This window comes from Tamandua tetradactyla, chromosome 7 (genome assembly GCF_023851605.1).
Source record: "Tamandua tetradactyla isolate mTamTet1 chromosome 7, mTamTet1.pri, whole genome shotgun sequence".
NCBI classification, from domain to species: Eukaryota; Metazoa; Chordata; class Mammalia; order Pilosa; family Myrmecophagidae; genus Tamandua; species Tamandua tetradactyla.
Window position 1 is genome coordinate 51,936,530 of NC_135333.1, and position 25,554 is coordinate 51,962,083.

Sequence of the window (25,554 nt, forward strand, 5' to 3'; positions counted from 1 at the left end):
CTGGGCAATGTAGGTATCCTTTATCCACTCCAAGCAGCTTCAGTGTTCTGGTAATATTATTGATGCTTTATCCACCGATCTCCAGTCCCTTTCAACTTTAAGGTAAATTAAAGCCACCATAAAGTACCCCTCTAACATGCAAATCTTTAAAACCTCTGGTTCAAAACTAATTTGGAGGGTGCACTGGTGGTTCAGTGGTAGAATGCTCGCCTGTCATGTGAGAGACCTGGGTTTGATTCCAGGCCTATGTACCACTCCCCCCCTCTGCCCGACTCCAAAACAAACAAACAAACAAAAACGCTGTGAACAAAATTCTCTATGATATACATATCACATGTCTACATGTCTGCCTCTCTGTGTGTGTATGTATAGATAAAGAAATACATGTATGTAAGGAGACACATTAAAAAAAACTAATGTGGACAGTTCAAGCCCAAAGCATTTTATCCTCCACTTTCTGACAGGATGGAGTTTGATCAAGTCAGTGGAAAAGCACTATTGAATTTCATATTCTAGTGACCCTGCCAAAGATGAGCTTCTGAGTCCTAAGTTGTTTGAGTTACTTTGCCACCCACGCCTATTTATTAGTGTGTAACATTTACACCTCTCTGCAAGCTGCACCCCTCATAAAAAACTACATACATGATTTGGTTGGCCCAGAGATAATTTCATTTACAACAGACAAATAAATACTATACCATGGCCTTTGGGATTTGTAGCGAATGAATGAAAGTGGATAAGTATAATTTCCTTCTTAATCATGAGTAAGCAAAAATGAGTGTCCTTTTTTTTTTTCTTTTAACAACAAATTAGGCTGGTAAAAAGAAAATCTATTCTCTACTAAAATTAGATGGCAAGTTTGGAAAAATGCCTCAAGGGCTATTTCACATTATCTACATTTAAAACGCACAACCATTGAACATCTGAGTATAACATTTGATATTCTTTTTAGCAGCTATGTTTATTCATCTCATCTTCTGCAGCAGTAGTAACTTTGGTTGATATTTTGCCAAATGAAGCTCTCTCCTCCAACGCTGCTAATTCTTTATGAGTTTGGGTTTAATTTCACTGTCTCATTTTGATTTCCACCTTCTACTCTAATGTGTGAGAGCATTTACCAAGTTTGGAAAATGCTTGTTGGCAGAGCTTAGTGAAAATATGATGACTGCTCAAGTCGATGTGGCTGATGTGCTCTATAAACACCCTTTTCCTGAGGCTCAGTCTTCTTAAGGTCAAGTTAAAACTGAGGCCTTCAAATGTATGGCATATAACCAGAGTTTAAATGGAAATGGTAAACTTAGACAAGGAGCACAGGAGGCAGGAACATGGTAATTTTATATTAAGGAAAGTGAGATGCCCTCATTGACTGCCTTGATCTATTATGGCAAATCTCCTTTTTTCTTTTATTGTTTTGGATGTGCAGTGATGAATGAGTCTTGGAAAGTTCAGGCTGCTTTATGTTTGTTTAATAGAATCCTAAGGTCTGGGTGTGAATCTTGGTTTTGCGCCCTGAGGGACTTATGGCCAACCCCAAAGACCTCTTTACACCTTGGTCAATGCACTGTGAAGCGCAAATTAAGGCTAATTCACTGCAGAGTTGTGCGGGTAGAGACAGATAACACATAAGAGTGCACAGTGAACATAAAGCACTATATGACTATATGTTTTTTCTCAATTCAGCTACACACCATAATTATTAGAGTATAAAGGACCATGTGCACACTCCTGTCTTACTCTGTACTTTGAGTCTGTAAAGCAGGGGTCTGACTGTTCAAAAGCAATGTAACGGTAGGAATGAAAATATTGAGACCACCCTCCTTACCTCCCTCTCCTGCCCTACCAGTTTGCAAAGAACTCTTGAGATGTTTTACATTGAGATTATTTTTTTCACATTGACACTATGAATAAAAGCCATCCTCAGAGTTCATTTATTCAACGAATATTTGCTGAGCACCTCCTATGGGTTGGGGCCCCATTGAGGATGTCCCCCTCCCTGCCCAAGGGTTCTAGAGCTCAGTGTGGGGGGTATAAACAGTTAAAGAAATACAGCAGATGACAGAATAAATCTGAACACATGATTTGAAGGGGATTACAATGTAGGGCTAGTCATTCAGTCCTCCCCCTGCTAGAAGGATGAGGCAGCATGTGTGTAGTTTCGCATGGCTGGAATACAGTGTGTGAGCAAGAATGCCAAAGTATCTGAGGAAAAAGGAAGGGGCAAGATATAGAGTTTGGATTTCACCCTTTGAACTCAGCAGTCTGCAGCCTTGTTTTTGCCATTAGACAGGACACAGCAATTTTCACACATTCCTTTGGTAAGGTCCAACTTCCAGTGTTCTGGCTGTACCTCCACCCTGTTCTATTCCACTCAAGAAAGCATTTGGAAGGCAAATTAGTGCAGTTGTCAGAGGGACAACCTAGAAAAAAGCTAATTCCTCCTGTGCTTTTATTTAGCTGTGAGGACAATTGGGAAGTCCCAACTGAGAAGGACTGTAGAATACTAGAGATGCTGTTAAGGTGAATACAGTCTTTCCCCAATGACTGGAAGTGGGGTACAGAGCGGGGAGAAGCTGAAGATGATTCCTAGTTGTCTGTCTTGGTTGGTCCACCCATTCCCTTAGGGAGGTAGTGCATGAGGAAGGCCTGGCCTGTGGTAGGAAGATAATGTTAGCATTGGAACTTTCTATGGACCATTTGGATCCAACTGTCTAATAGATATTTAAGTTTGGGGCTTAGCAGAAAAGACTGATTTCAAGCTATTTTCCCATGGGAGGAAGTGGAAACCAAGAAAATGAATGACAAAGACCCAAGGAAACATTCACAGTTTGAGACTGGGGGGGCGGGGAAAGAAGTGGGAACCTGAGGGCACATCAATGTTCAGGGGCACTATTTTATATAGCTCTTTGCTTGGGCTATATCCCTAGGAAAACATTAATACAATTCCTTTTTATTGGGAGAAAGTGTTGTTAATTACTTCTCTTCATTGTTCAATGAAATCATTGGGAACTCGAGATACTTTAGTATGTTCTCTTTTGCAATCAGCTCTGCTACAATCCAGCTTCTTCAATGTTCCAAGTTTTAGGCCAGATCCAACCTCACCATTCAAAAATCAAGGTTGGATACCATTCAGCCATAAAAAGGAATAATGTTTGGATACATGATAAAACATGAATGAACCTTGAAAACATTGTTCAGTGAATGAAGTCAGACACAATAGGACAGATATCATATGATTCCACCTATATAAAATATCTAGATTAGGCAAATCCATAAATACAGAAGGTAGAATATAGATTACCAGGGGCTGGGGGGATTGGGAATGTGGACTGACTGCTTAACCGGTACAGTTTCTGTTTTGGGACCATGAAAAAGTTTTAGTAACGGGAGGTGGTGATGGTAGGACAATATTATAAAAGTAACTAATGTCACTGAACCGCACATTTAAAAATGGTGAAAAGGCAAAGTTTATGCGTGTGGTGTGTGTGTATGTATATATATGTGTGTGTGTGTGTGTGTGTGTGTATCTATAACAAAAATAAACCAGTGTCAGCCCTGGCCAGCTGGTTGATTTATTCATCCATTGTCTAGGATTTGTTTAAAATCAAAGCTAAAACTTCTTTTTCTCAATAAAGCTTCTAAAAGTTACCACTGAAAATATTTAATATCTTTATCACAATAAAACTTCCAAAAGAATATCATGTTTAGAGAAAAGACTCCCACTAAAATGCCTGTGAATACACCCAAAGCACAGCATCTATTCAACCAAGTGCCGTCCAGGCAACTGAGGGTCATGGCTTACACCAGACTTGGGGGTACTACCTTGGGACGTAGGCTGTCAGTCCAGTTGACTTTGAGAGACCAGTAGTACCTTAGAGCATTGACTTGTATGCCACATGTTCTTCAGTTTTCCTTTTCCCTGCCAGATTGTGAGTGGCTCTCTCTGCTGAAGCCAATTATAACCAACTGTCATGTGGGTATGTCCTTAAAGCAGCAGGGTACTTTCACTTGCACCAAACCTGAAGTTTAGGAAGCACTGGCAAGGACTGCCTCAAGTCCTGAAACATCGCCAGCATTGCTTTTACCCTCAGCAAGTTTCAGGGGACTTCCCCGTGGCCAGCTGGGTTGGAGTGCGAGCTCCCTTCCACCACTGAGCTCCATGTACTACTTGTGACCGCCTGATCCTGCTGCTGGACCAGTTACTGAGTTCTGACTTTTCTTCCCAAGACCAAGGCTGAAGGAGACCCAACGCATCTAATCAGAGGGACGGAGCAGATGCCGAGGAGAAAACATAAGGGCTATGAATGAACCTCTTCCACAAATGCATAATTAGGGGGTAGTATCTAGTTTTTAGTCCTAAAGCTATTAATCCGCTCTAATCAGATAACAAAGTACAGATAAAGGTAGAGGAAGGTGAGGGCAAAAGTGTCAACTGTATAAGACACCCAGCTGACAGAATTTCTTCAAAGAGTTAGTCGTTTTGTTGTGACAAGCAAAATAAATGTAAGGGTTTTGTTTGTTTCTGTAAGTTTCAAGGGAAGCTGGTGGGCTTCATCTTTCATTTCCTGTCCCCCTGTTTTCCTTTTCTGTTGCAGTCTGACATATTGGCAAGCCTGCCTCAGACCCCGAATCTGTTCTCTTCTCCTGGTACACGCTAACTCTCTTATTGCCCCACCTTGCTCCCTTTTCCGTAGGGGTCCTAGGGAGTTTGTTGTCCTTTAAGGGGTTAGGAATAAGATAAAACACGTAGAAGTTCCCTAGCCACAGAAGATGAAAGGTTGAAAATAGGAACTCACTAAAGGGGAAATCTCACCGTTGAGGGCAGGTGATTTTCCTTTTAAGCCTCCCAAATTGCACAACACATACATAAATACAGCACCCCTAAGTGTGAGAGCGTATATTCTACCCTTCAGCATTCATGTGGTACTGTAAACTTCCTTTGTCAGCAAAAGTCTCTCAAGCTGTGGATATCCAGAGGAACAGGACAATAAAAGCTCTGCTTTCCTGGTAAGGAATTTCAAGCACATGAATGCTGAAACAGCAGGGATGCTACATTCCAAGCATTTCTGCAAGGTGGGAATAGTCTGCTGAGAATTACGGATTAACTCTTTTGTGGCAGAAAATTGTTCCTCTTGCTTTAGAATCGGCTTTTTTTTCCTGGCCAGCGAAACTGCACTTAAAACAGCGCCAATTCCATTCATCCTCTTAGAGTCTGGGACAAATTAATTCTGTGTCTCATTCATGGGAGATTTTCCAACAGGTTTTAGAATATTCATGGGAAGGAAAAATACAGTTGTCCCTTCCAGGAGGCTGGAAAACACAGGACATACCTGTGTCTCCATTTGCCTCTTTATTTCCTGTCCTGGATGGTCAGGTTACCCCATCCCATCCCAGAATATCCAAAAGGAAGTAAGGGAAGATGGCACAGCCTCTAGCCTCAGATCTCTCTCTTGGCTTCCCATTCCATGTTTGCAAGAGGTACACATCAGGGACGCCTTAAGATCTACTGGGACAGGTTCTCAGGGTAGCAGGGCACCTGGATTCTACTTTAAATGCAGGTAGGGGCAGGGCCTGGAGCTTTGCATTTCTAATGAGTTCCCAGATGATGCCAACGCTGCCTGCCATAGGCCCACGCTGAGCAGCGAGACCCTACAACACTTGGGGGATGCAACCGTGAGAAAATGTTGCTGGCATCCAAAAGAACAGGGGAAGAAGGGAACAAGTTAATCACCAGCCAACTCCTGGGACTGGTGAGGATCCACCCTACCAACACTGGTTCTCACACTTGCCTGAACACCAGGACGTCTCAGGGAGCATGTGAAAGTACTGATGCTGCCGGCTGCCACCCTGACACGGTCTGTCTTAATTTGCCTGTGGTGTGACTTGGGTATATGAAGTTATTTTTTTTTTGCCTGGGCAGGCACCAGGAATTGAACCCAGGTCTCTGGCATGGCAGATGAAGTCTTCAAGGCCCTCCAGGCTGTTATCATGCAGCCCAGGTGGCAAATCACTGCCCTAGTTACACACCCAAAAGGACCCATGTCTGAAGGACCACTTTCCTTTCTCTTCATCAATTCTTCACAAATTTATCTAGTTCTTATGTTATTTTAGATAAGTGGCTGGGAAAAATATCCTTTGTGATTCAAGTTGGTGTTTCCAGGAGCCTACAGGAGAAATGTAAGGTAGAACGGATCAAAATCTAGACAAATGCTCACCCTCCTACTTAACTGATACCTCACTGATATTAGTAAATCATCAATTATCAGATATTAACAATGGATTCAAAAGACAGGCTGACATTAGCCTGACTTCACTGAAAACTGTCTTTTTTTTTTTTTTTTTTTTTTAAGGAAAGACAGAGAGAAGGAAGGAAGGATAGAAGGAAGGAAGGAAGGAAGAAAGGGAAACATCTTTAAACATTTTCTTGTTTTATTGTAGTTTGTTTTTCCGTTTTTTGTTACATGGGCTAGGGCCGGGAATCGAACCGAGGTCCTCCGGCATAGCAGGCAAGCACTTTGCCCGCTGAGCCACCGCGGCCCGCCCGAAAACTGTCTTTTTACTGCACACTTTTACCTAGTCGCAGCAGGTCAGCTCTTGGCCATAAAAGATAGTCACTGATTTGCTGTGAGAGAAATTTCTTTAATTAGTACAGACACTTCAACTCTCTTGGGCTCAGAACAACAGACTTCTAGTTGGAAAAGCAATCAGAGTAGGAAAACAAGTTATTACTTATTATTTTATTATTTATTTAGTATTTTATTACTTACATGAGATCAGATATACCTGATCTCATGTAAGAAGCTCTTGGCACAGTGCCCAGGACATAAGAAGCTCTTGGTACAGTGCCCAGGATATAACAAGCCCTCAACAAATGTTAATTATTACTTTTATTACTTGTCGATTTATTGTTATTTGGGTAAAAATTACCAAAAATTCTGAAAGACACTGAAAATCACATAAGTGCAGACAAACTGCATCTGGAAACAACCCTTATTCTAGATTCTAAGACTGCCATTCTGATTTATACATCTAGTATATAAAATATATGCCATGGCAGCAATTAACTGTCTATTTCCTAATCTTTATGACTTGTTGGCAATAATTCTACTGTACACTGGGCCCCATATGCTACCCGAAATCCCAAACACTGGGCAGTTTCCTGGTACATATTTAAGCAAATGCTATACTGAAGAAACTGGAATGCTGCAGGTGTGTGGTCAAATACGGAAAGTGCTGGCTTTTGCAGATCACCCTGTTGGCCCAGTTACCCATTTCCTTTCCCAGGAGTGGGGCCAGGTTCCCAGGGGCCTGTCCTTTACTCTTACTTGGCCCTTCCCATCCCTGATACCTGACGGTACCGCGGGGGACTTGGTGACCTACAGAGCCCTGAGAACTTCTAGAATCTAACCTCCAAGCTCCAGTGGTCACCCCTGCAACCTCAGCTCTTCCTCTAACACCTAAGAGAGAGGTGGAGGAGAGCCAAGACAAAACACAGCTATTCACTGAACATTGTGCAGAAACAAAGCATGAGGCATGGATGGGACAGTCAACCACATGGCTGGCTTATGTCCCAGTCCACACTTTAGGCTTCCATGCTAAGTTGTCTCTGGAAGAGGGAGAGAGGTGTAGAGGGAAAGCTGGAGCCAAGGCCATGTGGAGAGAGGAAAAGAAGGGCACCCAGACTCCTTGCACGTGAGGGGAAGCACACTGCTGCTGGCACCTGGCCCAGTGTGATATATTCTGGGGGAAGGCCTTGCATGCCTTCCCAGCCTTGCATGCCATGGGTGCTGGGGAGCCCAGCCCCTTATTTCCAGAAGCAGTGCAATGTACTGGCAAGGCATAGAGAGTTAGCTGGGCTTTGCCACTTGGACCTGAGCTTCCTCATCTATACAATCAGCAGGTGGCCCTGGGTGACCTCCATGGTCCACAAGGCCGCCTAGGTCCCAGCAGGGTGTGGCAGTGGCAGGGGCTGCCACTCGGAGCTGTTTCCAGCCTCAGGCCTTGGCGACAGCCTGCCCTCTGTCGGGCTGCTTCCTCCCTGGGAATGCAGGTACAGGGTTCATGCTTGATCTTGCCTCAGCACCCCACTCTGCCCTCCCCCTGTGCACGTGGACACCAAGCAGCCCCAGCTGGACAGAGATGGATGTCATAGTGAAGTCTGTGGGGTGGGGCAGGATGCCTGTGGCTGCTGATCGAGTAAGGACCCCTGGTAACATAAATGCTAATGCAGGGGTGGTGGTGAAGCCATGCTCCTAGAAGGAAGGCGCTGCATTTGCCATCACACACCTAGAGCTGCTTCTCTTACAGGAACTTCTGCCCTGACCTGGAGCTCCCGTGTCAGTAACCTTGGATCCATGTGCTGGGCAAAAACCTGGCCTCGCTCACCGCATATATGGCCTCTGGGTAAGAAAGCCTGGCTTGCCCTCTCGGTGGCTGGCGACCGAGAGGCGTTGGGGCTGAGGGGTGGGGGGCTCCTAGCTGAGCCTCCTAGTGAGCCCCGCCCCTCCAGGGCACAACCACCTGTGCTGTGATGGACATGGCCCTGCTGTCCTGTACCTTCCCTTCCATGGAGCACCACCAGCTCTCGCAGCACGAAGGGGAGAGACTCTAGACTTAGGACAGCTCCAAAGGGAGCAAACCCGGTGCTCATTCTGAGATTATCAGTCCTAAAAAACCAGAGGCTGGCAGGACCTCGGACATGCAAGCTCCTGCCCTGCAAATAGTAGAGAGGAGAGTCTGTAGGCTTTGGAGCCCAGAGAGAGTTTTTTGAATCCCACCTGTTGGCAAATGCACAGCGACTGGCTGGGGGACTCTGAATGACGTCCTCGTCTTCTCTGGGTTTCAGCTTCCTCATCAGTAAACTGGGGTATTTAACACATGCCTCCCGGAGTTGTTTGAAAATTTGAAGCAATAGATTTACAGAGCCTCCACACACGCCAGGAAATGGGCTAACTATAAGGGCAGTTACTTCTGTGGTAATAGTTTTCATTGTGGTGCAGGGTTGTCTTCTAAGTCAAATGTGAGCCTTCTCCTGAATCTGCTCTCACCAGGCCCAGCTGTTGGGAAGCTCTAGCAACAACAGCTCCTAATTCTAGTCCTGACACTGCTCTGCTCGGTGAGGTCAGAGGAGAAATTTAATCTTCAGGCACCTCAGGGTTCTCAGTATAAAAAAGGCCGACACTGCCAAGACATGGCCTGAATTTTTTTTTAGAACAGGTAATAAATCAACAACCTCTAAAGCCATTTATAAACACAGGCCACTCACTCATCCTTGTAAACTCGGGACAGGAATCAAGTAGATAAAGGAAATCCACAAATAATCCGGGAGCCTCATTAGGTTAAATGCCCTTTCTTATCAATCCAAGGCTGTAAACAAGGAATTAAACGGACTTGTTAAGAGTTCATCCCCTCCCCTTCCCTTTCTTTATCCCCTGGTGGGAAATTATGAGCTTCCAGCTGGTTCCCCACCAATGGGGGAGCAGGAAGTAGGGTGCCCAGCGTCTCAAGGCAGAGAGGCACACCTTAAGCGATGCAGACTAGTCTATATAAAGTACTCTAAAATTACTGACCCAGAGCTACAGCTAATCATGTCACATATATGTATATATATAATATGTTCATTAAATAAGGATCTTATCATAGATAATTCATGGAAAGTAAGGCCAGTACTCTATATACTATATGAAGTGCTCATTCATTCACCTGGACATTTCAAAGATAATGGAGAGAAGGCAACAAGCAGTGTTGGAAGACTGGAAAGGACTCTTGGAATCATTTAGTTCACTTCCCTGTGCAGATAAGAACGCACAGAATTCTCAGTGTTTTTAAGCGCTGGTGGAGGTGAGGCAGGGTGTGTGAGAGGACGTCTGTCACAGCGCCCCTTCCTGTGGTCTCCTACATGCCTGCGCAGTGCTTATCCTCTCGTCTCAGAGATCGCAGGCCAGGAGAGTGACCGCTTGGTGCCGTCAGGCCCATGAGACTTCCTGAGCACCCGTGGATGAGAAACTACCTGGGGGCTGCTTTCCCTGCCTCTGCCCTTCTAAGTGACTGGAAGGTGGCCTCGGGCAGAGCTCAGGCCCCTACTGACCGAGGCTGCAGCCATCCCTACTCTGCAGCAGGTGGGTGAGGGAGAGGCCAGCACTCCCACCCAGGTCATGCCATGCTTTTTTGGGGGCCGAGAACATGAGGCCATGGGCTGGTTAGCCCTCTGCCAGGGGACATGTTCCCTGAACTGTGCCCAGCCAACCTCGGAGAGATTCAAGTTCCATCTAGCACCACAGTAATATTTCCAGGCGATGGGCCGGCACGGAGACCCCATAGTCTACAGACAGAATTTGGACAGTTCCCCAACTTTATTTCAAACTTTTTTCCATTTCATGTTACTATCATAACCCTTTCCTGGGCAACTCCATTCAGACTTTAATCACATCTATGCCTTTTTTCCCTCAAACTTTTTTTTCTTTTAAAATAATATGTTTATTTACTTTTTTGTATGCTGAATGGTAGTGGGCACATTTCTTTCCTTTTCCCATTATCGCAGCACCATCTGTTGAATATTTCTTGGAAGTGCACAGGCCGGGAATTGAACCCAGGTCTCCTGTGTAGCAGGCGAGAATTCTACCACTAAACTACCCTTGCACACCCCAAAACTTCTTTCGAAGTCTTATCGATCTTTTGGGAACTGAGATCTATATAAGTGAGCTTAATATTCCCAATTTAATCTTGAAATAACACAGAGAAATGATTATCTCTGAAATCTAACTATGACTTCATTTTGCCATTCTGCCATATCTCCGAATATTAATAAAGAAAGACCAATATTCCTCTGAAAGTGAAACAGGGCAATCTTGCAAATGGGGTCCGGCATCAGTGCCATTTACTTTACACAGACTTTCTCCGGAACTTTCACAATAATCCTACCAGCTAGGTGTACAGCTGATGACAGAGTTGTAGAGAGAGCATGCTGTTTGCAAAGCAAATAGAGTTCTATTACAGAAAACTGGTGGCGCTAGTCCTGGTGTTCACCCTGAGCTGGCTGGGCTGCTTAACTAAGTCATTTCCAGATTTTCACCACCCAGGGACCCTCATTTATTTTCTCCACAGACTTTGTTGGATTGAGTAGGCTGTATTTTAAAGGTAATTGGTTTTTCATTTTCATTAATCAAAGACATACATAACTAACTGCCAATCCAAGTTATTGAACTGATGGACTGCCAGCCCAAAGCAAAGCATGACATTCAGTTAGCATGAAGAACTTCATGGTGGAAGAAATGTACAAGAGCCACTGGCTTTTTATGAAGGATTAAAACATGCTTTCACAGACCCTCGGGGGAAAAGTGGGTACTACTGGGCCCATGGTGTAGTTCCTTTTCCCAATTTTCTCTCTCAGGCTGAAGTCCGTGAGCCTGGCAGCGACCCTCTGTGCCTGGTTCAGTTGTCCTCAGTGAGGTCCTACTCACTGAGCCCTTCTCCTCCCACACGAGGAGGCATGCGATTCTTCCTCAGGTGGAGGGAAGGGGCTTCTGCATCCCCCAAGAAACTCTGCCATAGCCCCATCCCGACATGCTGTCCTTAAAAGAGTCATCTTGCAAAAAACAAAGTCCTTAGTTTTTAAATCTTTCATCTTTGTGGGATTTCAGGATTACATTGATACTACACAGGTGGCAGGGGCAGAGCTCCTTTCGGGCTGTCCTCTAAGGCCAAATATTTCAGCCCAGGCCAAGTTCTGCAAACGTAACTGAGAAGCGTGTATGGAAGAGCTTACACTCACAGAAGCTACCAAGTGAGACAACATCTTAGGAGGCACATGTCTGCTGGGGTTGAAGGAGCTTTGCACACTTTATCTCATTCTGCCCCCACTCTCCTGACTAAGCAGGTGGAAGGTACCAGTTATTATCATTAAATGGCAGCTCTCAAACATGCTCTCAGGGCTGCTATGAATCTGCCATGATCCTGACTCACAGTGAAAAAATAAGAAACAGCAGTAAGAAGTCTACTGAGGAATTGAGGCTGTTCAAGAAGCATGAACTTGGCTGACTCTGGAGTACTTAAGGCTGTACTGGCAGGCCAAGGAGGATGGGACTCTAAGTTACATCTTCTGTTATTTATTTGACCAAACTGAAATCCAAGTGTGTATATATGTGAATGTATATCTACAGGTATAAACTTATACACATGTTTGTATATGTGTAATGACATAAATTTACATTCACTTTCTGTTTTGCAGCATTTGGGTATTCACGGTCACTGTTATTTTTTATTGAATGAAACTTCACTCCTTTGGAAATAGGCTATAAAATTAACTCATTTGGGTATTAATTACCCCAGAGCTACTTAAGCATCTGCCACGTGCAGGCGTGGGGGCAGGCTTTCCTTTTTTGGTGACTGAGGTATAAAAGGCATGGCTACTGCTGTATTCCTAGTATCTAGAACAGTGCCCAGAAAACAATAAGAACTCAATAAATTCATGTTGGGGGGTGGTTAATGAATATTCTAGGTGATTTGAGGACTCAAAACAATATGGTTGGTCTTTTCCATGATAGTTGGGAAAAAAGGCATCTGAGGAAAATCTTTATTCTAGCTTGGCCTCATTCAGTTGGTTTTTTTGGGGGGGGAGGTGGTTTGAGGGTGGGGAGTAGTTCATAGACCAGGAAACCAACCTGTGTCGCCCACGTGGCCTCGCTCAGTTTTGACTGAAAGGGCACAGTTTGGGGGACATTTCAGTGATAGGAGGAGATGGGGTATGAGGGATTTTATGACAGAAACAAGAATGATGATGATAATATAATAATAGTGGCCCTGAGTACAAAGGCATTAAACAGTTACTAATAATTGGAAGAGGTGGACCAAAGAAACTGAGGCTGCGTGACAATGGGCGAACTGAATATGCTCCTAGTGAGAACCCAGCTGCACTGCTGAGAATAAGATGAAGCCCTAGCATTCTACTCTTAAAGGACGTGGGGGATAAAATTCTGTGGCGAGTTGAGCTAAACCTGTGGAAGAAAAGTGCTACCCACGTGGGTAAATTATCTCCTTAGGGCAAGCCACGAAGGGGCCCATTTTCTTCATGTGGGCAAGCATGCCTGCCCCAAGGGGCCATTTTATCTACAGCTTCTTTTTACTGGTGAGGCACACTTGTTTTTATACCTAGAACCTCGCCCAGTCCTTGCTTTCATTACAAGTGCTTTTATAAAACACCTTTCAGCAGGCTGTGGCAAAAAGGGAGTGCTCCAAACAAATGTTCTCTTTGGGCAATAACTCCTTAATATAAGCTGCATTTAATAAAACTGGTTGTGATTCTAAAAAGAGAAGGGTAAGGCATATTCAGAGAAAATGTCCGGAAGAAATTTGCAATTAATATTTTACAAGACATTTAGATTCTGGAGATCCCTCCTTGCTGTTAAAATTTAAGAGCTTTTCCAAAACCATATTCTTCTCTGTTATTACATCCTTAATTAAATTAATTTATACAGTGCATGCTCTAATGATACTGCTGTAGATTTTCAATCAAAGAGCTTTATTGCTAGAGACAACATGTGCTAAGACGTTGAAAAAAGAATGACACAGGCCTTGTGCTGTCACTGGCCTGAGGATATTTAGCCCCGGCATCTGATTATTGAAAAGATCTGGACAGATTTCCTGTGCCTCAATTAAACTTTTATTTTATTTTTTAAATTATGCTAAATAGGTGAACAAATGGATCTTGTACGTTGCCTTTATGAAGATTTCTCTCCAGGAAATGCAATGGCAAGAAGACATTTCTACCAAACAATGCCACTGGTCAGGGAGTACCTGTTCGAAGCCCTAAGCAAAGGAAGCTCTCTTGAAGCCCAACTGCCTATACAACCAAAATTTGTCCAAGTGCACAAAGGGCACAGTGCTCAAAAACTTAGTCCAGCAATGTTCTGCCAAGCCTGATGGTTAATCAAGGAGACCAGCTTATAAGGACACAGTGACAATATTCTATGCAGGCTGAGACAGCATGGCTCACTTTCGGGCTTGGGGGTGGGGGTGGGGGTGGGGGTGGGGAGATGGGGAGGAGAGCAGCACCCATCAGAAGCAGAGATGCCCTGAAGCACAGAACATCTGAGTGTTAACAACCTGTTCACCGTCCACCCTCCCAGCTTGAATGCAGACACCACAAGGGCAGAGGCCCTGGCTGACCCCATCGCTGTTATGTCCCATCAACACCTAGCTTTGTGTCCCGCTGGCAGTGGGCACATGACAAACATTTGTGATTTACTACTCTCGCGAAATGTCAGTAACTAAAAAGAACAGTATCTGATACCTAAGATTGGCTCAGTTGCTTAACAGTTAGGTACGACAAACCAAGGAAGTGATCCCTAGACTCATTCCAGGCTTTCAGTATTGAACTGTCCAATTAGCTACCTTTGTTTCTAAAACTGGGTTTCTGGAATTCAGGGTGAGCATCTTAAAGGACATAAGGCCCCGTGTCCTTCTCAGCTCCGCAGTTAGAGATGGGCTTGAAAAAGGTTTCCTTAATTACTCCGCACTGCACAGGCAAGGCCCTGACCCTTCACCTCCATTCCTCCCCACCCCCAACAATTAAGGCTCTCCAGAATCCACAGCTCACATGATAAAGAGGGTGCCTTTGAGTAAAAGCATTTGAGAAAGTCCCATCAGCTCTTTTTTCTCCTCCCATAATAACCAAGTTCTTTGTTTCCTACAAAAGGAAGACGGGTGCCTAAATGCGGGAAGGTCTACAAATGAGCCAAGTTTGGTTGCATGATAAAAGTTTCTTATGATACCAAGCATTAACTGCAAAAGAAAATTAAATAGGAAAAAAAAAAAAAACCCAGCACTATCTGATCTTATTTTAAATAGAAAGTTTTGGACATAAAAAAAAAAATGGCAGCAAGTGCCTTTTTAATGGATGCTATCTGCAGGAAAATGATTACGACCAGAAAAGCTTTAGAGCATAAGCGGATAATGCATTTTTCTTTATCCCTTTTATTTTTATTCAGCAAGAAATTGAAGGCATATGGCAAAGTGCCTCATTAATTTCTTATTAATTTCATAATATGAAGGCAACCAGTTAAAATAGCAGTGCTACCACTTTAAATCACTGAACTCACTTGGTATTTAATGAGAAATTTAGCACAGCAGGGTTTCTGTTAAATTAAGTTGTGCCTTCACATCACAGTGGGAAAACAGGTGTATATTGGTTTAGAATTATGGAAATGTTGACTAATTCCAGGGCTTGTAATCAAACAGCAAGACACCCTGTAATATTTTTTTCCCAAGAATATGCATTAATCTTTTATGTCTGGTCCCATTTCTTCCTGTCCACCAACAGCTCGCAGCTGAGAGGAAACCACTTTCATGTTTTTCCTGTAGCTGTTAAGGGTGATGTTTATCAGAAAAAAAGCGAGACATAAATGCTTTGGAACCCACTGGAATTTACTTAATCTGAAATGGCAGATGTAACAATGAGTGTGTATAGTATGAAGGCTATGGCCCTACAGAAGTCAGATCTGCCATTGTAAAACTTTCATTTAACCTGCTTCAAGTAACTGGGCATACGAAACTGAACTGAAAAATCAAACCAAACCAAACCAAACCTCCAAACACTCCACAGATCCTCTTTTTAGATTAAAAAATTATCATCCTTCAAAATGGGTCCTTCACATCACCCGCAGGAATTCCACATGCAGAATTTTTAGGTGAATTGGGAAAGAGAGACAAACGCAACATTTTTTTTTTGGGGGGGGGTGTGCATGGGCTGGGAATTGAACCCGGGTCTCCCGCATGGAAGGCGAGCATTCTACCACTGAACCACCCATGCACCCTTAAGCGCCACATTTTTAAATACTGAATATGCTGTTTGTTAGGAAAGGGGTCAGAGCGGGATGTCCTAGGAGGAGGGCCCCTCATCAGTCACTCTAGGCACACCCACATGGCCCATCCTTCACGCGAGCGGCTGGGTTCCTTGGGAGCGCCTTCACACATGAAGATATCAGGCTGGGAAGTCTACTTCTCATGGGGGGGCAGGGCAGGGTGTGAATTTCAAGTAACCATGTATGGTACTAATTTAAAATATGATGTGATATGGCATCAAACTATTCCCTAAATGCTTTTAAATAACAATTTGTTCTCTCAAGTAATTTTGAAAAACATACTTACAAGGGATTGTGAGTGCTAATTACTATAAAATATTTCTTTTTAAGAGAAGGAATATGGAATGATCTTTGGGTTTGAAGAGGGGCCCTGGGAAATGAAAACCGTCTTGTCTATCATTGGCTGAGCCAGTAAATATTTGCCTTGGTTGCTTCATTTGATAATGTGACCAAACGCTGCAATCTCTTGGAATTGGAGAAATTTCATTTATATGGAGGAAGAAGCTGATATGACAACTTTTTTAAAGTCATTGAACAAAGCATGGAGATGTCATAAAAGTGCCTTAGTCACAACTACTTTAGAAGTTTCAGGGAAACTAGTTAAAATTAAATCAGCAGGCAGAATTCTAGTGCCAACACCTGCCTCTCTGAATCTTCTTTCCTTTGGTTTTCTCACAAGAAGCGGGGAAAACCAAAGTGTATGATTTATGACCAAGGTTCATAATTAATCACTTTTGGGTGACTAAGGAGCTAATGTTTTGCAAACTGTTTGCTGAACATCCTACCATTACAAATACTGTAAAACTTTCAGTGGACCTAGGGGGAGTTATATGAATGCAGTCTTTTTGGGGGGTCAAGGGGTATAAAATGCACATGTGTGCAGATGTTCGTATGTACATACGAGTGTCTGAATACGTGTACAGAGACAGATAAATGACTTCAAGTTAGAATTATATTCTGAAAACATCAGAGGACATTAGGTTAGCACTCTTTCATTCTTACCACACTAAAAAAATCATTAGTACATTGCTTACCACAGTTTCTTCACTATGACCAATAAATACATACCATGATATGATATGGAATTAACTCATCTCCAATATTTGTGCCAATGGGCAAAATACCCAAATGGCATAGGGAAATTCTTGCTAGTATACAGTATATAAAATCGTCACAAAACTCATTAGAAATAATAATATATTCTGTTGAAGTGGCTCCAAACCATATCAGTTCATTTCTAATGAACTGTACTAATCATCAAAAATTGCTGGGAAGGAAATGGGAAAAAAAAAATGGTAAGCTTTGTATTTTCTGTTCTCTATCAACATGATGCCACAAATTGGGCATTACAACATTGACTTTGTTAACCACCGTTGACTGCTTAGAAACCATTAGGAGATTTAATATTATTGGCTGTACAGGGTACATTTTGTCCTTTCAAAAGAAAATCTAAAGACGAAATTTGAAAAGGGGCTCCTGGTGAGTAAAAGCTTTTCCTTTTCCATTTGCTTCTCTTATGTGTGCTGGGATTTTTTTTTCCATTTAAAATCTTAGCCCACCCAATACTCTTTGGCAGCGGCCGCTACCCAGTGGAGTCACTCTGATTTTCCAACCAGGGGACATGCTATTTGAGAACTCCTTCCATCAGCGCTAATGCTAACACTTCTTTGTGGGCTGGCCAGCGGGCTTGGCTGCCGTCAGGGAACAGAGGGGTCAGCACACTCTCCTCAAAAGACCAAAGTCATTTTTTGGCACTAAGAGCCCACAACTAGAACCTTCAGTTGAAAGGGACCATTTTCAAGCAATAAAGTGATTCTGGTACAAAAGTAAACCGACTCACCCCAGGTAAAGTTTTAATATTGTGCAGTGCATTCTGGGCCTCAAGTGCAGCTTTTCTTGTATAAAATGTTACGAAACAACAACCTACAGAGAGAAATGAAAAGGTTTTAGAAATTTCTGTGAATGCTTTGCTTAGATATAATGGAGACTGCGGCAAACAAATAATCTACTTAAAAGGATGCACAATTTAAAAATAATAAAGTGCATGAGAACGGCAATAACAACATCTCAAGCATTTACACAGTGCCTTTCATCCTAAATCATATTTATTAGCTTTACCCAAGTTGGAGATCAATTCACAACTCTAGGCACCAACTCTCTGCAACGCAGCTATTCAGGAATGAGGGTGGGAGGCGGTGGGGAGGTGGCCGAGTTGTTAATGGGACTTGGGGTATAGCAATTGTATAAAAAGAAGTATTTAGTCACAGTAACAATAGCATGAACTTACATTAACTATACCTTTCTTAAAGGATATCTCTAGAAATCATGCTTTTAAAACACTTTCTAAACTCAAAGGTTTAGGTAACTGGATAGCAAGCTTCTTAAAGGCTGGGCTAGTGCCTTATTCTTTTTTAATCTCTATAGAGTACATAATGCAAAGTTCCATACACATGGATCTCCATATGTGTTAGTCAAAATGAAAGCTTGACTATATTTTAACCAGTTTAGAAAGTGAGTTACAATCCTTAGAGCACATGCTAGCAGGACACACACTGGCTGCCTCTGGCTGTGCATCAAAAATATGGCCCTTGTACAGCGACCAGCAACCTCTTGGTGCTTCCATTCCCAGGAGCCAGTGAGAGGCCCAGGACCTGCCAGCATAACCCTCTTTCCAACCAAAGGGGGCTTCCCTTCCCAGCACCAGAGGAAACAGTGCTGAACCCTTGGACCATCCTTCTGTGTTCTGAAATCTTGCTGACCCCTAACCTTCAACTTGTAGATAAAGATACTGGTTTACATGTTGTCTACAATTTGTTCATCAGCATACAAATTCTTCGTACAACCAGGCTTAAAAAAAGGGGTGGACAAAAGTTTTAGAAATTTAATAATAATAAAATAGTAATAATAATAATGCTTCTGACTTGGACCATCTTTGCTAAATTGGATTGAGAGAAAAAGTGGACTGATGCACCTGGCATGAGGGAATTTATTTTACTTCAACTTCACTAAAGGATCCTAATGCATGGAGCCAGACAGGGGTCGAGGTACTTTGAGAGGTACTTGTATAACCAAGCAGAGCAAGCAGTATGAGAGAAATATTCAGCACTTAGAAGCTAATATCCATTCCATTTAGGGGGCTGATAGAAATAAGACACATGTGGGGAGCATCGGCGGCTGGCACCATAAGCCATCAAAGGTTTAGAATCATAAACTGGCATTCAAAGCGAAATGCATCCAAAAGGAGTAGAGGAAAATAAAGGTACAAGGCCACTCGTGCGGCATTCTTAGATACATCCAAGATGCTTTCTCTCATTTGGAAAAGGAATTCAGAACCTTGCAGGCTCCCATTTAATTTGGAAGTTGAGTCAGATTACCCAGATTGAATATACAAAACCTCCACCTTCTGAACAAAGCAGAATCTGACTGACCATAGTTTCCCGGTGTCTGTAAAACTTCATGCAACCAAGGTTCAGGAACCTTGATACTTGCATGATGGAGGGAATTGAAAATTACGACGTTTCTTCAAAGAATCACACACAGCAGAGACAAACTTTTTATATGGGCTTTCCACTTTGGTCATTTGACTTCCTTGACCACAGCTTTGGCTGTACAGCCCACTGGTAGATAGATTACCGAACTGACCATCAGATCTAGTGATTTTTACTTTACTGGCATCACTTAAGGAAGCTATAGGAGTTGCTTCAATTCAAGAACTAATTTATAACAGGTTCCCGTAGCTACTGCAATCACTTGAGAAGAAAAATATCAACATGCTTTTCTAGGCTTGGTTTAGAAAGAAAAACAAGAAATGACATAATCATTGTTTTCTAGAAGCTTCTGACAAAGAGACCCTCAATAAGCTCTTCTTTCCCTCACCCAGGCTTAAGGAGTTAGCTTTAAGATATGGACACAAAGGGGAAATTCTGAATTGCAACCTCAATTAATAATCAAAGCTTCAAAATAAAGCAGAATCTGATTCTTTAAAGGAAGTAGCTTTTGGAAGAAAGGTCCTTAAAAAGAGATTTAGAGGAGAGGTAGAAAGTATAAGGCAATTTGCTTGGCTGGAAAGAAGGAAATTGAAGAATGGGTTCAGGGGATGAAAAGCAAATGCTAGTCTGGACCATGGTCAGAGCCAAGTATAAAGAGTCTAGACTGGCCTAAAAGAACAGTGGGGTAACAGGGGAATTGAAATTGGAGACCTGAACACAACAAGAAAAAAGCAGCAAGGAACAAAGATCCTGAGGGAATCTTGTGCTCTTGTGCAATGGACCAACGGTAAGAGCTGTGACCTACATGCCATGGCCTCATGGGTAAAGAAAACTCTTCTGCCTTAACATATTCACCTGAAATCCCTACCATTTCCCATTGCCTCAAATTCCACTACAAAGGTGCAGTTCATTTGCTGTTGAAGTACTAAAATGCTACCTTGGGGGAAGGCAACATTCAATCATTCCTAGCTATTTATATCTTAGTGTGAAATCTGACTTTCCTCTTGAGCCAAGCTCTTGATGAACAGAAGAAGGTGGGTGTCTTTGGGAGAAAGGGAATGTTTGAAGGTGGCGTTCAGGGCAGTGTGGGAAGGGGGGAGAAGACGAGGAAGGGATGAAGAGGAGGAGTCCAATGTTCAGAAGGGGAGATGGGAAGACACTGCAGATCTCAAGCTCTTGCCAATTTCATCCAGGGTCCACTGTGCCTGTGCAACTGATACGGTGAAATCAAGGATTCATTACTATTGAAGTTCTTCAAACAATGTATACTTCTTCACTCCTTTACTCTATAGCCTTTGAAACAAGGACTCTTTAAGATGATGCCAAGATAAGCTCTAGATCCAGCTCTAATGCCTAGGAGACCATCCTGATAACACTGGTGAGTGCTGCCCTCCCTGCCCATTGCCCCCCACCAGACAATTCAGCTCCATAGGGGTCTAGTGTGGCCAAGGAACTTGGAATGTCTGTGTGAATTAGAAAATGGTGCCCTGTCTTCCAGGTGGGTCCAGCCCGCACTCATGGCTGGGTGGGCAGAATCCAGGGTGGATTTCAGCCCCTCCTTACAGCCTCAGCTGGGTACCTCTGGACAATGAACAACTTGCCCCATTGTGGGGTCTGGGACAAACAAGAGGACTGGGAATAGAACCCCAAGAGTCTCCTTTTGCTTTCACATCTTGGATTCCTGACTGACCTGGGAGAAAACAGCTTATTCTCTTTGTACTTTAGATAATTTACTTTCCTTACCTCTAAATCAGCGAATGAAAAGTAGATTGGCTTAAAATCCCTCCCACAGATATATCCAAGTGTTTCATTCAGAGCAAACGTTAAAAAAAAAAAAAATTGTTCTGCACCTTTATTGGGACAAAAATGTCTTGCGCTTCATTATGCAGGAACAATGATTCACTTTAATAAAGAGTGTTTGATTAAGTGATCCTAAAATTTACAGGCTAAATACAGAACTACAAATTCAAATAGCCACCTTGGATGGCTATGAGACTTTAGTCTGTCTATATCTAGAATAAATAAGAAGGTGTTTGAAAGAGAGATTATAGTTTTTGTGAGTCCTCTCTCAGCTGACAACCATTGTCATTTTTTGCGTGTATCCATCTATCAATTAACATACTCACTTAAAATCTTGGATCTACTGACCTGCAGAGATTATTTCAATACAGGAAGGGAGAAGTATCATTATTTGCCCTGATATGGTAATCATCATCACAAAAGGTCGGGGAGCAACTACAGATCCCAGAAAACTCATGAAGGAGCAATAAAAATGGAATTTCCTTTCTTGCCTGCCCTAGCGGAAGGTACAGCTGCTAGGGGAACCACCTGTCTCTGGGCTCTCCCCACGCCAGCTGTAGCTCAGGTCTGAAATTTGCTGGATTCATTTCCAGGTCAGCTGCCACACCAGATGGTGCCGCAATCTGATCCAGGGATGGGCCTCCCTCCTCGTCAGCTCTGCTTCAGACAGCACTACCAGGTGGGTGGTTAATCTCCTCCGAGATTCACAGATGCTCTTCCATGGCCAGTGGCTGCGGTTCGGAGGACACAGTCTCCCTGGCCTCAGGCTCCCTTCCTGGAATCCCCCTTTCCCGGCTGACAAGGGCACTGGAGGGAAGAGGCCTGTCCCACGTCAAACATGAGGAGTGGCTGGCCTGGGACCCCGGGGCTGGCAGAACCTGGCACAGTTTGAGGAGTCTGATTCTTCGGTCAGCCTTAGCCCCAATTTTTGCTGGTTCACATTTTCTTACATTGTGCCGCTGACACTGTCTAACAAGCACTTGCACTTTACAATTCTTGGCGCCTTTACCCACTCGTTTGGGAGGTCCTGCCAGTGGGAGCAGCCCAGTTAGAAAAGATGCACAGGATGTTTCACACCCATTATTTTATGACATCTCCCTTTTCAATAGTTTCAACAATTTATTATCTCAATAAGAGCTTCGGATTTGGGAGTAACTAAATAAAAAATGAATCTTTCCTGTGTCTGTCTACCAACCCTACCCCCTTTCTCAGTCTTAGGCCTACACAGAGCCTAAAATTACCCCGATTCTTTTGCTGATCGCCAAAGATTCTGACAAGGTATAAGGTGCACTTTATAAAAGAGACAAGGTAGAAGGTATGTATATACCTTAAATCTGTCTGGCCACCAACACCTCACTTGGAATTGCTTTTGTTGCTTAACTTTAAATGCCTAGCAAGAGCCCTTTGGAACGGAACCAAGGCAGGTCGATTCTGATGGTAGAGAAGGATGAGGAAGACAAGACCCTGGGCCCCAGACACTGCCTGTTAGGGGCCCTACCATGGGCATCCCCAGAGGGCCTGGGATCAGCAAGAAGACATTGGGCTTTGAGGGATGGAGAGAGGTACAGAGAAGCCCACCTATTTCCAGCTTCTCCTGTCCTTCACTGCTTTTCTCTACCTCCTCAGGATCCTTTCAGCCCAACATGGAGTCTTTTCCTCCCAGATTCCAAGAAGGTGGCAAGTTTGGCAATCTAGCTGCATGTGTGCGGCTTGGGAAGCAATCTGTAATCAGCATTCTAATTGTGAGATATGATTATACCTTCATGTATCCAAAACTGAGAGTGGCAATTCCCAGGGGGACTAATAGGTAAAGCCACAAACAAGGCAGGCCAATGGCGTCTAAATACATACACACACATACACACACACACAGAGTAGTGTATTTAAAATCAGAAAGAAAACACTCAGCTTCACTGAAAAGCTTGATCTTAAATGATCAAGTAGATTTATCCTCAAAGAAACCATCTAGATTATCACAAATCTTTTCAAACCCGCAGCTGTTTCTTTTGAAAATCTTGACTTGGAAACTCTTGGTAATAATATACACTGAAAAATTGTGTGCTACTTACTTAGAGATAATCAGCTTATATCACAGCTTGCTGGAGCCACAGAGCCACTGATTCACATTCGTCAGTGGGGAGGGCTATGTAGACACAGCCCTGGAGAATGACCCCAAATATTAGATTTCAAAATTAATTTTGCTCTTATGAAAATGGATGCCATACTCAATAAAGAAACTTTCTCTGAGGTTTCTAAACCTTACCAAATTGGGGAAGGAGGAACAAGGTGATGCTCTGGAGACGCCATTTATAAAAAAGGCAACTTTAAGTCTTTGACTCTAAAATATGGATAACAAGGCAATTTTTTTTATTATATGTATGTTTAGGTCTGAGGTCCGGATCTCGAATGGTTTTCAATTATTAAAATAGCTCACTGGCTGTGGGTAGATATTTCAGCTCACGAGCCAACAACTGACACTCCCAGAAGAGGGAAGCTGGCTCTAGGCCTGGTGGCATAGCGGGACATTCCTCAGGACACCTGTGACCATGGCCTGGGATTGGAATAAGTTCACCTGTGTAAGGTGTTCTCTTTACCTCTTTGGAATGTTCTAGTTCTAACTGCTGATTCTTTTTCTGATGCTACTGTTCTGGGATGATTTAATGTGATAAACTGTTGTGCAGTATTTTCTGAAATAGAAGGGATTGAGAAGAGAAGGTGACAAAGTGATTTTCCACAACTCTGTGGTTGAGCTTGCAGAAGTCTGGGGTTTTCTGCAGTATGTCCACGGACATGTCTCTACTAGGTGAACTCTTGACCATGGTGCAGGAAGAGGCTATCTTCAGGGCAATTCAATGTCTTAAACGTACAAAATCTACCTTACTTTCTAAAATGAAATGAGATAAACACTTCTAGACAGCCATATACTGATCATCTGATGATTCTTTGTTTAAACAAAGCCATAATCCTAGAAGACAAATTTGATTTAAGATATATTTGAATTCAAGACATTGTCAAAGCCATCATGTTGAGAACTGAAGATTCCTTTAAAGGCTGCCTTTGAATTCTAAGGGGCTGACAGATCACGGGACGAAGGCTCTGGAAGGCTAAATCAGTGAACCCGCTCAGTTCTTCCTTTCTGTGAATGAAGCTCTCTTTTGCACGGGCATTTGCAGGCAGAGCAGGTGTCTGCTTCACTCAAGTCGAACTGCAATTGGGATCTTGGCTTCCTGTCAAGTCAGTAGTGCATGGCCCAGTTTAAGTTAAAAGAGGACACACTCCTCACACTTAATTCCCCTTGTAATCTATTTTCTCCTTCATTCTTAGCTGCCATAGAGAGAGAATCTAACGCTTTTTGCATTAGCGTCCAAAGGTTGGTGATCTCAGTGGCACAACTTGTGCTCAGCTAAATCTCCTGCATGCTGTGGTTTCCATTACCAGTCACATGCCTCACCCCTGCCAAGACTCCCTACTTTCAGTTTACACAAAGCAGTTGAAGGTTCAAAAACCCCATCAAAATCCCCTGAATTTTAAACAAAAACTTAGTACTGACATTTAAAAAAAAAAGGAATGGAAAAGTTTTCCAGTGGTCTAGAAGGTAATGACACCCTCAGCTTCTCAAGGTGAAGGGCTATTCCTGGGAAGTACACAGATGCTTCTGGAGGTAGCTGGGGACCCTGAGAGGTCACAGATGTAGGCCTCATCCCCCATCCAAGAAGAGTTGGTGCTCTGTGTTACAAGCCACGTGACCTGCGCTCTCATTGTGGGCCTGTGCCCTGAGTTGTTGTTTCTTCTATTTTGTCTTCAAAATCTGACTTGTTTAGAGGAGCATCAGATGTGGCCTTTCTTTGGTCATGCCACTGGTTTCCAAAGTTGCCTTTAGAGTCAATGGCCTCACTGCAAACCCCATCTTTTATTGTTCCCCCTTGCAATCTCATGATTGCAGTTCCTCGCTGCTTGGAGGCTGAGCCGAGAAAGCTGTAGGGATATCAACTGCCGGAGATGAAGGAGAAGAATGAAGGAAGGAGGATCAAAGTGAAAATCAGGTAGCTATAGGAGGACCTGATAGGAGATAAAAAGGGTTTTGTCTGTCTTGCTTTTTCCCCCCTGCCTTACGCTTTTTTGTTGTTGTTTTCAACTCAAAACTAAGGAAAAGAAAATTAGAGGGAGTTAGGGTAGTACTGCTTTTTCACAGCTTCTGTACTCTTTCTGTGGACTCACAGGACCTTGCAATTAGCCTGTGTAGAGCCCAGCTCTCCCTGCCGCTTGTCAGTTTTACAGAGTTGACAGTGCAGCGGGTCCAAAGGCGCTCAGCTGACTGTCCAGGCACCCGACTAGTCACCAACAAAGGCGAAATTGACTCAATAATTATTGGCTGATGAGCATCTGTCAAAGTCAATCCCTGTCATAAGGGG

The 25,554-nt window shown here is 43.3% G+C and overlaps 1 protein-coding gene and 1 non-coding gene across 11 annotated transcripts in view; both read right to left on the reverse strand.

Moving 5' to 3' along the window:
- CELF2 (CUGBP Elav-like family member 2) overlaps nucleotides 1-25,554 on the reverse strand; it is a 506,203-nt gene that overhangs the window by 94,006 nt on the left and 386,643 nt on the right. For all 10 annotated transcript variants that reach the window (XM_077169448.1, XM_077169444.1, XM_077169446.1 and 7 more), the window contains one exon: nucleotides 17,695-17,777. In XM_077169448.1, the coding sequence (XP_077025563.1) occupies nucleotides 17,695-17,777 (83 nt within the window). The remainder of the gene's footprint in view (nucleotides 1-17,694; nucleotides 17,778-25,554) is intronic.
- On the reverse strand, nucleotides 15,732-15,802 carry TRNAG-UCC (transfer RNA glycine (anticodon UCC)). Its single transcript has one exon. It is a non-coding gene; the product is annotated as a tRNA-Gly (tRNA).